At 48.5% G+C, this 12500-nt stretch overlaps 2 protein-coding genes and 1 long non-coding RNA gene across 4 annotated transcripts in view; 1 reads left to right on the forward strand and 2 right to left on the reverse strand.

Annotated features, from left to right (window-relative positions):
* Positions 1 to 308, forward strand: part of LOC310725702 (apolipoprotein D-like) — a 4276-nt gene extending 3968 nt beyond the window's left edge. Inside the window, exon 5 of one of the 2 annotated variants that reach the window (XM_083540726.1) lies at positions 1 to 308. This exon is cut by the window's left edge and continues 287 nt beyond it. In XM_083540726.1, the coding sequence (XP_083396852.1) occupies positions 1 to 57 (57 nt within the window). In that variant the 3' untranslated portion in view covers positions 58 to 308. The other variant, XM_083540727.1, reaches the window with a different exon arrangement.
* A 444-nt stretch (positions 309 to 752) lies between these two features.
* LOC310725679 (coatomer subunit alpha) overlaps positions 753 to 12500 on the reverse strand; it is a 15661-nt gene continuing 3913 nt past the window's right edge. Inside the window, exons 7-29 of the mRNA XM_083540690.1 lie at positions 10931 to 11040; positions 10417 to 10516; positions 8103 to 8321; positions 7761 to 7911; positions 7470 to 7536; positions 7287 to 7362; positions 7117 to 7199; positions 6787 to 7012; positions 6557 to 6695; positions 6262 to 6424; positions 6003 to 6149; positions 5718 to 5907; positions 5523 to 5618; positions 5299 to 5387; positions 4970 to 5093; positions 4780 to 4869; positions 4587 to 4693; positions 4321 to 4470; positions 3892 to 4236; positions 1747 to 1857; positions 1483 to 1644; positions 1206 to 1400; positions 753 to 1059 (exon numbers count right to left, since the gene is read on the reverse strand). Coding sequence (XP_083396816.1) covers positions 1000 to 1059; positions 1206 to 1400; positions 1483 to 1644; positions 1747 to 1857; positions 3892 to 4236; positions 4321 to 4470; positions 4587 to 4693; positions 4780 to 4869; positions 4970 to 5093; positions 5299 to 5387; positions 5523 to 5618; positions 5718 to 5907; positions 6003 to 6149; positions 6262 to 6424; positions 6557 to 6695; positions 6787 to 7012; positions 7117 to 7199; positions 7287 to 7362; positions 7470 to 7536; positions 7761 to 7911; positions 8103 to 8321; positions 10417 to 10516; positions 10931 to 11040 — 3200 coding nt within the window. The 3' untranslated portion in view covers positions 753 to 999. The remainder of the gene's footprint in view (positions 1060 to 1205; positions 1401 to 1482; positions 1645 to 1746; positions 1858 to 3891; positions 4237 to 4320; positions 4471 to 4586; positions 4694 to 4779; positions 4870 to 4969; positions 5094 to 5298; positions 5388 to 5522; positions 5619 to 5717; positions 5908 to 6002; positions 6150 to 6261; positions 6425 to 6556; positions 6696 to 6786; positions 7013 to 7116; positions 7200 to 7286; positions 7363 to 7469; positions 7537 to 7760; positions 7912 to 8102; positions 8322 to 10416; positions 10517 to 10930; positions 11041 to 12500) is intronic.
* Positions 12149 to 12500, reverse strand: part of LOC310725711 — a 557-nt gene continuing 205 nt past the window's right edge. The window contains exon 2 of the long non-coding RNA XR_014533476.1: positions 12149 to 12500. This exon is cut by the window's right edge and continues 31 nt beyond it. This is a non-coding gene — a long non-coding RNA (uncharacterized lncRNA).

A 12500-nucleotide genomic window follows, 5' to 3' on the forward strand; every position in this document is an offset into this window, starting at 1 on the left:
CAGGAGGACTGCGACCGGGCCAGGAAGGACCGGGCTGTGTTTCAATCCTCTCTGTAATGCTCCCTCACTCCCTTCATCAAGTTCCCTAAACCCTAATCATTACAGCTGTTCTGTTCAATTACAATCTGCAATGATGATTCTAGAACCTCACTAATGATGTGATCATTTATTCTGCACAAATTGAAGTAGTAGTGGAACCACACACACACACCTTCTAATCTAAAAGTAGTAATTTGATGTGGAACCTCCATGTTCTAGATCTCATACTTTCCAGCACTTTGCTGGCTGATGATTATAGAACCAGCACAGAAAATTCAAATTTACATTCAAAATTGCTGGGAAAAGTTCTAGAGGTTTTTTTTTTGTTAAACTAAGGAAAAGTTCCGGCATTTTTAGAGATCTAGAACCAGCTGCACAGAAATGCATCTCGAACTACAGGTGTTATTTTAGAACCTTGACGAGTTTTAGAGAGCAATCGAACGTGTGTGTGTGTGTGTATCCTGATAGATTTAGTATTATGCACTTTCTAATTCACTAATCATGTATAAAATAAAAACACTGAACTATAATTCCCCTGCAGACTCTGTTCAGACCTACTGCATTCATCACTCATACTGGATCTCAGTTACTTTAGTGTCAAAAACATGGGTTTATACACACACACACACACACACACACACACACACACACACACACACACACACACACAGAGTAAGGAATAGCACTCAATGAGACTCTGAGGAAGAGAACACAGCCTGGAGGACATTTATTTTACTATTTCAGGGTTAACACAGGAGTGTGTGTGTGTGTGTGTGTGTGTGTGTGTGTGTGTGTGTGTGAGTTACATTAAGCAAGCAGAAACAAAATAAACACAGTACAGTAAGAAGCTCCCAGCCTTCAGCCAAAAATATCAAAGTTTATAATGTATTTATAATAGAGTTAATTATTTACGTCTAGAGAGATGTGTGTGTGTGTGTGTGTGTGTGTGTTGGGGGCTCTTTAGCGGAACTGCAGGGGACTGACGCGCAGCCCGATCACGTCTTTACCAATCTCAGTGACCTGAAAAGAAAGACAAAACACAGGAAGTGACATCACTACAGACACTGATCTAAAACAAAAAAAACAATCATAAACAACTGTATCACCTACATCTGTGTGCACGTGTGTGTGTGTGTGCGGGTGTGTGTGTGTGTGTGCGGACTGACCTGCGTGACCCTGCACACTTGCCCTTTGTAGGTGGGGCAGTAGCAGGCCCCTGACAGAGGGCATTTCTCTATGGGGCGTCCTCGGTACAGGGGGGTAAAGGAGGCAGCACACAGGTCGAAGGGGTTGTGGGGGTCGTAGTTGAGCTGGTGGGCGTCGGTCAGGTTCTTCTCACACGCTGCCAGGATCTTACGCGTCTGAAAGAGAAAAATCACATCTGTAGTACGATGATGATGATGATGATGATGATGGGTGGTCGTCATGGCGACTCGGTCTCACCTGCTGCGCCACCTCGGGTTTGGGTCCGAGCTCGAGCAGGCGGCGAGCGAATCCTGCAGCCGTCTTAAAGTTCTTCAGTTTAAAGAAGAGATTGAGCGCAGTGCGTAACACCAACACCATGTGGACCGGCTGCAGGTTACAGTGTGTGAAATACGCAGCCATCTACACACACACACACACACACACACACACGTCAATGCAACATCACTATTTTTATAAAAACACACAGATTATAGAGAAAAATGGTTGTGACATCATCAGTACCTCACACTGCCTCTTCTGCTGCTCCAGTGTCTCTTTAGGAAGCTTCTTTCTCTCCGTCTCCATGGTGAGACCCACAATGTACTCTTTACAGATAGTGATCAACTGCTGGGCCTGACACACACACACACACACACACACGTGTAAAGGTCTTAGGGTTTAGAGATGTCAGGGTGTAGGGATGTCAGGGTGTAGGGATGTCAGGGTGTAGGGATGTCAGGGTTTAGAGATGTCAGGGTGTAGGGATGTCAGGGTTTAGAGATGTCAGGGTGTAGGGATGTCAGGGTGTAGGGATGTCAGGGTGTAGGGATGTCAGGGTTTAGAGATGTCAGGGTTTAGAGATGTCAGGGTGTAGGGATGTCAGGGTTTAGAGATGTCAGGGTGTAGGGATGTCAGGGTGTAGGGATGTCAGGGTTTAGAGATGTCAGGGTGTAGGGATGTCAGGGTTTAGAGATGTTAGGGTGTAGGGATGTCAGGGTTTAGAGATGTCAGGGTGTAGGGATGTCAGGGTTTAGAGATGTCAGGGTGTAGGGATGTCAGGGTGTAGAGATGTCAGGGTGTAGAGATGTCAGGGTGTAGAGATGTCAGGGTGTAGGGATGTCAGGGTGTAGGGATGTCAGGGTGTAGAGATGTCAGGGTGTAGGGATGTCAGGGTGTAGGGATGTCAGGGTGTAGGGATGTCAGGGTGTAGGGATGTCAGGGTGTAGGGATGTCAGGGTGTAGGGATGTCAGGGTGTAGGGATGTCAGGGTGTAGGGATGTCAGGGTGTAGGGATGTCAGGGTGTAGGGATGTCAGGGTGTAGAGATGTCAGGGTGTAGAGATGTCAGGGTGTAGAGATGTCAGGGTGTAGGGATGTCAGGGTGTAGGGATGTCAGGGTGTAGAGATGTTAGGGTGTAGAGATGTCAGGGTGTAGAGATGTCAGGGTGTAGAGATGTCAGGGTGTAGAGATGTCAGGGTGTAGAGATGTCAGGGTGTAGGGATGTCAGGGTTTAAAGATGTCAGGGTTTAAAGATGTCAGGGTTTAAAGATGTCAGGGTGTAGAGATGTCAGGGTGTAGAGATGTCAGGGTTTAGAGATGTCAGGGTTTAGAGATGTCAGGGTTTAGAGATGTCAGGGTTTAGAGATGTCAGGGTTTAGAGATGTCAGGGTTTAGAGATGTCAGGGTGTAGGGATGTCAGGGTGTAGGGATGTCAGGGTGTAGGGATGTCAGGGTGTAGGGATGTCAGGGTGTAGGGATGTCAGGGTTTAGAGATGTCAGGGTTTAGAGATGTCAGGGTTTAGAGATGTCAGGGTTTAGAGATGTCAGGGTGTAGGGATGTCAGGGTGTAGGGATGTCAGGGTGTAGGGATGTCAGGGTGTAGGGATGTCAGGGTTTAGAGATGTCAGGGTTTAGAGATGTCAGGGTGTAGGGATGTCAGGGTGTAGGGATGTCAGGGTGTAGGGATGTCAGGGTGTAGGGATGTCAGGGTGTAGGGATGTCAGGGTGTAGGGATGTCAGGGTGTAGGGATGTCAGGGTGTAGAGATGTCAGGGTGTAGGGATGTCAGGGTGTAGAGATGTCAGGGTGTAGAGATGTCAGGGTGTAGAGATGTCAGGGTGTAGAGATGTCAGGGTGTAGAGATGTCAGGGTGTAGAGATGTCAGGGTGTAGAGATGTTAGGGTGTAGGGATGTCAGGGTTTAGAGATGTCAGGGTGTAGGGATGTCAGGGTTTAGAGATGTCAGGGTGTAGGGATGTCAGGGTTTAGAGATGTCAGGGTTTAGAGATGTCAGGGATTAGAGATGTCAGGGTTTAGAGATGTCAGGGTGTAGGGATGTCAGGGTGTAGGGATGTCAGGGTTTAGAGATGTCAGGGTGTAGGGATGTCAGGGTTTAGAGATGTCAGGGATTAGAGATGTCAGGGATTAGAGATGTTAGGGTGTAGGGATGTCAGGGTTTAGAGATGTCAGGGTGTAGGGATGTCAGGGTGTAGGGATGTTAGGGTGTAGGGATGTCAGGGTTTAGAGATGTTAGGGTGTAGAGATGTCAGGGTGTAGAGATGTCAGGGTGTAGAGATGTCAGGGTGTAGAGATGTCAGGGTGTAGAGATGTCAGGGTGTAGAGATGTCAGGGTGTAGAGATGTCAGGGTGTAGAGATGTTAGGGTGTTACCTCAGCGATCTCCTGTTTGTTATCGAGCACCAGCAGAGGGACGGACAGCAGGATGCTCCTGAACTTGTCGACAGCCTCATCGAAGCGCCCCGCGGTGGTCAGCTGGTAGCACTGCTGCAGGCGGGAGATGAGGTCACGCAGGTGCAGCCCCACCGCCGGGACTCCGCCCTTCTGCCCGTCTCTCTGCCTCCTGCCCTCGGCCGTGCCCCCGTCCCTCAGAGGGTAGGAGAATAGACAGGGCAGAGACGGAAGACCCACGTAGGAGACGCGTCCTCGCAAAAACGCCTGCAGGAAGAGGGGCTTCAACGGCTCGAAGCAGACCATGCCCACCTGATCATGCAGCAGCTGTAGAGGGCGGAGTCAGAGTGAGCGATATGATGAGTGGTTTGAAAAGAGCGACATGTAATTTATGTGAAATAAAGCCTTTACCCTCATGGCGGTCTCGAAGGATCCGGCAAGGACGTGATCCACTGCCAGCTGCGAGTTGTTACACCACATCTGGGTGGGGCTTATGCCTTTAGTGGGCGGGACAAAGAAACCTTCTCCTTCGGCTCCTCCCCCAGCACCAGCCGGCACATCCTATTGTTCCAGACAGATGTGTGATACAAATACATTTGAAAAAGAGCTGTGTGTGTGTGTGTGTGTGTGTGTGTGTGTGAGTGTGAGAGAGAGAGAGAGAAGCACTGTGTACTGACCAGTTCAGGTGGAAGGTCCAGATCCTCCTCAACGTCCCATCCTCCTCCTTCCTCCTTCCCCAGAGCTCCATCTTCTCCGAGACCCTCTTGAGCATCCATGAACCCATCTGCAGACACCACAAGCACCAATCATCACCACAAAACTCGCAATGTCCAAGAGCTGTGTGTGAGGGAGAGAGAAAGCAATACTGACCATCATCCAGGTGGAGCTCTGCATCTTCACCCCATCCTTCTCCTCCAGGAGCTTCCATGTCCAGATCGGCCGCCATCTGACCTGCTCTTCCTGCAACAGGAACGATTAGAAGAACGTGCACCAGTGTTAGGAAGTGGATAACAAAGACAACACCTGCACATAAGGTCAGAAGATGTGACCTTGAGCTGACCTTTAGCAGCGATCGCTCCCTCGAAGAAGCCCTTTGAGACGGTCAGCAGGGGCCAGTTGGTGTCCAGGGGGTTGATGGGAGGAGGAGGCTGCAGAAGCTCAGCATTCGGGTCTACCTCTGGGATCTCCACACACACACACACACACACACACACACACACACACACACACACACACACACACACACACACACACACACACACACACACACACACACACACACAGTTATAAACAGAACTGCTACCTAGTAAATGAGGGTGTAAAGTGTGTGCTGTATAACAGCAGTGTGTGTGTGTGTGTGTGTGTGTGTGTGTGTGTGTAAATATTTACCATTTCCTTCTCCAGGTCGAAGGTCTCTTTGAGGGCCTCAGCCTCCTCGTCCATGCCGTGTGTTGCTGCAGTCAGATACGCCAGAGATTCTACGCATGCGCACACGCACACACACACACACACACACTTATAGCACGAGACACAAAACTGCACCGAGTAAAGGTGTGTGTGTGTGTGTCTGTGTGTGTGTGTGTGTGTGTGTGTGTGTTTGTGTTTGGACTTACTCTGTCCACAGTTCTTGAGGATGCGCACCCTCTCGCTGACGTCCCCCAGATACAGAGCACCCTGATAATGTCCACTCATGTCCTTCCTGATCTCAGCTACACACACACACACACACACACACACACACACAGCGTTAGAGAAACACAATGCTCACATCGACTCGTCTCCCTCTCAGACTTCCCAGACCCCCTCACCGATCTTCATCATCTTGCGGAGCTTGGCCAGGTTTCCTGTGATCAGGTAAAGGAATGTGAGCTTGTCAAAGTTCTTGGTCCTCTGGTAGCACATCTCCACGACCTGGTGATGTCCCTGCAGCAGGGCCGCCTCGCCCAGACGCTCCCAGCAGCTGCGCTCGTCCAGAGCCTTTGCCGCCTCTAGCGCCACCTGCGGGACCAGGAAGGACGCATTAGCGGGGGTGTTGTTCACGAATCAAACGACCTTCAGAGCAGTCACATGACACAGGGCCACGCCTCCCTCACCTCGATGTTTCCGCACTCCAGAGCCAGACTGAAGCGAGTTTTTTCGTCCTTAACGAAGTGCAGCGCCACCTCTGGGTAGCCCTTCTTCTGCAGGTATGCGATGATGGACTGCCCCACCAGCTTCGCGTTACGCACCATGTGCAGCACCTGTGGAATTATGGGTAACATTTCATCGAAACTCCGCGTACATCGACATTCAGCATTCATAAACCCCTCCCTGTGGGTGTGTCCTAGAACCATATCTGCTACGTAGACGTACCTCGTCGTACTTGCGGTTGACGAGTGCGAGTTTGAAGCGGTACTCGGTCGGGTCGATGTTGAGGACGCGAGGTCTGCACTCCCGATCCAGACAGTACACACTGTTTCCCCTCACACGCGTCACGTAGATGGGCAGGTCCAAGGTACGGATTATACCATGATCACTTTATAAAGGGGGGGACGGCACATTATTACATTTATTCTACACTGGATGTTTATTAGCGTTACATAGAGGTACAGTTTTTTTTCTATGGAAAGAGAGAGGGGGGGCAGAAAAAGAGAGAGGTGGGCTTTACCCTGAGGTGAGGGCGTATTTGATGTGGTTGGAGGTGGTGTAAATAAACACTCCGCTCTCATCCCATGCGCCGCTCTTCACACGGATATTCTCATGGATGTTACACAGACTCTCCAGCTTCCTGTTGCAGATCATAATGGCTGCAGAGAAAGTTTTATTATTAATACATAAATATCAAATAAATATACAACCTACAGGAAAAACAGAAAGCAGTATTTATGTCTGTAGTACCGTGTTTGGCCAGCAGGGCGACATGGCTGGTGTCTGCACTCCACACCACGTATTTGACTTTGGCGATTTTGACGGTAGCGAGTGAACGTTTCTGCTGCACGTCGAACAGCGTGACTCCGTCTGCGTCCCTCAGCAGCAGGGAACCCGTCCCGGCGTAAAAGATCTCCTCACAGCTCGGCACCTGCACCTTCTTCACAATCTCGTTCTTTAGGTTCTTGATCAGGAGCTGCAGAGGGAGAACACACACACACACACACACACACAGGAACTCAGAGAGGGTGTGAACAAGAAGTGTATGAACACACATGATGTCACATGACGTGATCTTACCGAGTGCATGCGGTCCAACACAGCAAAGCGATTCCGAGCCACCCACACTGCTGTGAGTCCTGAGGAGCGCTTTCCCTCTGGAGCTACACACACACACACACACAACACTTAAAACCTGTGTGTAACTGTGTATGTGTTTATGTGTGTGTGTGCATGAGATCAGTGCTCACCATCAGGGTTCTGAGAGTCGGTCTCTCGAGGGATGGAGTAAAGGTCATATGTGCTGTTCTCCAGATTAGTGGCTCTCTGGAAAAACGAGTGTGTGTGTGTGTGTGTGTGTGTGTGTGTGTGTGTGAGAAAAATGATTACACTCAGAATGATTATTTGATCAGTTCTAGTGTAAAGATTCGTACCGTACACAGCAGCACGGCGTTCTCTGCAGGATTGTAGGACATGCTGAAGACGGGAAACTTGGAGCCTCTGTAAACACAATCATCATCACATCTCCAGACTCACAGAACACCTCTTATACTAACATGAGCTATCAGTTAGGAAACCGCTACATTTTGGGAAGAATTGTGACAGTATCAGGGGTGTGTGTGTGTGTGTGTGTGTGTGTGTGAGATTTTTTACAATAAAATAAAAAGACAAAAAACACGCGCACACACACACACACACACACACACACACGCGCAGACACACACCCGCGCAGCTGCATGACGGCCGTGTCTTTGCTGCTGTTGAAGTCGAGCTGACGCAGGAATCGGTCCTTGACGTAGTACAGCATGTTCCCATAGACGGCGTAGGCAGGACGCTCACGCTCCAGTTTAAACACCAACATCCCACTGTCATGACCTGAACACACACACACACGCACACGCACACGCACACGCACACACACTTTAAAACATCAAGTACCGGAAAATACATAGTTTACATGTACTGATAAACCAATCAGAGCAGGACATGTGTGACGCTTGTGTGTGGGACACGTGCGTGTGTGTGTGTGTGTGTGAGACGCGTGTGTGAGAGAGACAGACACACACCAGCAGCGAACAGGTTGAGGTTGGGATGAGCTCCGAGCACCCAGAAGCGGTCGTGGTCCCTGCGGAAGGTCTGGACGCCGGTCCTCTTGGACATGTCCCACACTCGGATGCTCTTGTCCTCAGAGTTGGAAAGGATGAGCTCCTGGCGTGGGTGGAAGACGGCACAGGACACGTTGTTGTAGTGCCCCCTGCAGGTGTCCAGCTCCCACGCCTTCGACTCTGTACAAACAACGAGAGCAGAGACACGCAGATACACACATTACACACACACACTACAGACAGAACACACACACACACACACACACTACAGACAGAACACACACACACACACACACACTACAGACAGAACACACACACACACACACACACACTACAGACAGAACACACACACACACACACACACACACTACAGACAGAACACACACACACACACACACACTACAGACAGAACACACACACACACACACACACACTACAGACAGAACACACACACACACACACACACACTACAGACAGAACACACACACACACACACACACACTACAGACAGAACACACACACACACACACACACACTACAGACAGAACACACACACACACACACACACACTACAGACAGAACACACACACACACACACACACTACAGACAGAACACACACACACACTACAGACAGAACACACACACACACACACACACTACAGACAGAACACACACACACACTACAGACAGAACACACACACACACTACAGACAGAACACACACACACACTACAGACAGAACACACACACACACACTACAGACAGAACACACACACACACACTACAGACAGAACACACACACACACACTACAGACAGAACACACACACACACACTACAGACAGAACACACACACACACACTACAGACAGAACACACACACACACACTACAGACAGAACACACACACACACACTACAGACAGAACACACACACACACACTACAGACAGAACACACACACACACACTACAGACAGAACACACACACACACACTACAGACAGAACACACACACACACTACAGACAGAACACACACACACACTACAGACAGAACACACACACACACACACACACACTACAGACAGAACACACACACACACACACACACACACTACAGACAGAACACACACACACACACACACACACACTACAGACAGAACACACACACACACACACACACACACTACAGACAGAACACACACACACACACACACACTACAGACAGAACACACACACACACACACACACTACAGACAGAACACACACACACACACACACACACTACAGACAGAACACACACACACACACACACACACTACAGACAGAACACACACACACACACACACACACACTACAGACAGAACACACACACACACACACACACACTACAGACAGAACACACACACACACACACACACACTACAGACAGAACACACACACACACACACACACACTACAGACAGAACACACACACACACACACACACTACAGACAGAACACACACACACACACACACACACACTACAGACAGAACACACACACACACACACTACAGACAGAACACACACACACACACACTACAGACAGAACACACATACACACACACACACACTACAGACAGAACACACACACACACACACACACACACACTACAGACAGAACACACACACACACACACTACAGACAGAACACACACACACACACACTACAGACAGAACACACACACACACACACTACAGACAGAACACACACACACTACAGACAGAACACACACACACTACAGACAGAACACACACACACTACAGACAGAACACACACACACACACACTACAGACAGAACACACACACACACACACTACAGACAGAACACACACACACACACACACACACACACACACACACACACACACACTACAGACAGAACACACACACACACACACACACACACACACACACACACACAGAACACACACACACACACACACACACACACACACACACACACACACAGAACACACACACACACACACAGAACACACACACACACACACACACACACACACACACACTACAGACAGAACACACACACACACACACTACAGACAGAACACACACACACACACACTACAGACAGAACACACACACACACACACACACACACACACACACACACACACTACAGACAGAACACACACACTACAGACAGAACACACACACACACACAGACACACACACACTACAGACAGAACACACACACACACACACACACACACACTTACCATTCATCCTCCAGATCTTCACCTGACGGTCGTCTGCTCCGCTCACGATCAGAGGCATGCTGGGATGGAACGCAGCCCAGTTCACCCCTCGATCATGACCCTGAGGGCAAAGATTAAAATGAATCATGATGTCATTAGTGGGCGGGGCATGAACCTGCATCCAGCTGCTGTTTTAAATGTACATTCATGAAAAAAGCGATCCTTTATAGAAGACCACCCCTTGCCCCGCCCCCTTCTCTAAAACCCCTCCCACTTTGCATATACAGCTGAAAAGATCATGAAGGACATGACAGGACATTAATGCTGCGGGTCTGGGCAAAAAGAATTAATAAAAAAATACACAAATGGACAATTACATTCTAAATAAGAAACAAAGAAACGCTCTGGTCAAAATGGACTAAACCATTATTGATTACTGAGAGGGGGGCATCTATTTATTTAAGAACACAGGACCATAAGCGTCCCAAAACCAGGATGATGATGAAGATGATGAGGATGATGTACTCGCTCTGACCTCCAGGACGTGTTTAACCACGGCGTCCGACGCTCCGAACAGGTCCACCCCAGTGATCCCACGCACTTCTGTTTCCACAGCACCCGGAGACAGATTCTTCTTCCTCAAACCTGGAACCAACATTTACCGTCCAACGCACACCAAGAACCCGATTATACCACACACACACACACACACACACACACACCACATAGTAAAGAGAAAGAGATGAACAACGTTATACAACTGATATACAGATATACACACAGCTATACACACACACCGCATTTGTTGGGCTGCCACACACACACACACACACACACACACACACTAATCCTTCACCCACTTGTTGAGATATGGTGTGCTGTGATTGGATAAGAAACACCCTCACTCACACGTGATTGGCTGATCAGGAGATTAACACTGACTTTAAATGTAACTTCTGAATCAAAAGAGAGTGAAGAGGAAGGCTGTGTTTCAAACGCAGCTTTGAGCTCAGCACTATTTACTGCCTTTATCGCAACTGATAAGATACTCGGATTTGGGACAGAGCCCAAAAGAAAGCCGGTTGTCCTTATATATGTACACCAACTGGTGATCCTGTCTGGCGTTTGGAACAGAACCATGAAATACTTGATAAATGTAGTAAGACCTTAATCTAGTGATCATTTTTATGCTTTTAGGACAGAGGCTTGAAAAAGATTACATTAAAGATCCAGCGTTTGGGATGAAACCTTAGTGTGTGATTTGGGACAGAGCCCCACTAGCAATAAATTTAAGTGTTTGTGATGTTCTAGTGCACTTAGTAGTGACCAAATGAGTGGATTGGAATGGTGTTATAAATCAGCTGATGTTCTAATACACTAAGTAGGGACAATGAGTGCGGATTGAGACGAGGCCAATGTGCGGTGTGTGTGTGTGTGTGTGTGTGTGTGTGTGTGTGTGTGTGTGTGTGCGCACGCATGTGAAAGCCCAACAAAGTCTCTAAGTGTGGCGCTAGTATAGGAGACGGAGCTGTGCAGGGATGGATGTCTCCGTCAGGGCAGTGGGACTGATGCTGAGATGGGGGAGGGGAGGGGTGGGGTTGGATGGGGAGAGGGTGTAGGGGGAGAAATGTAAACTGTGCTCTGGTGGGGCAGGACACGTGTACAGAGCGTGAGAGTGCACATGCGTTAAAGGACACGTGGGTGACAGCGTTCATGCGGTTAGTGTGATTAGAGTCAAACACACACGATATACTGTGTGTGTGTGTGTGTGTGTGAAGCTACATCACTTAACATTATATTTATTACTAGTTAGTTAATTGGTAATAAGTTAGTAATTAATCCATTGTCAATCCTGATACACAAGCACTTCCTGTTTTTTTTAAGTTCACTTCCTGTTTCAGCTCTCACACGTTACATATTTAAACTACAATTAAGTGTATTTGAGTGTTTTATACTGCACTGTGAAGAAAAGAGCCATGCCGTGTGTGTGTGTGTGTGTGTGTGTGTGTGTGTGTGTGTGTGTGTGTGTGTGTGTGAGAGGAGCAAACAGTTAGAACAGGTTACACAGAGGATTAATAATGAACAGAAAAATATTATGAGTTATG

This window comes from Silurus aristotelis (assembly GCF_946808225.1).
Source record: "Silurus aristotelis genome assembly, chromosome: 5".
In the NCBI taxonomy this organism is placed as follows: domain Eukaryota; kingdom Metazoa; phylum Chordata; class Actinopteri; order Siluriformes; family Siluridae; genus Silurus; species Silurus aristotelis.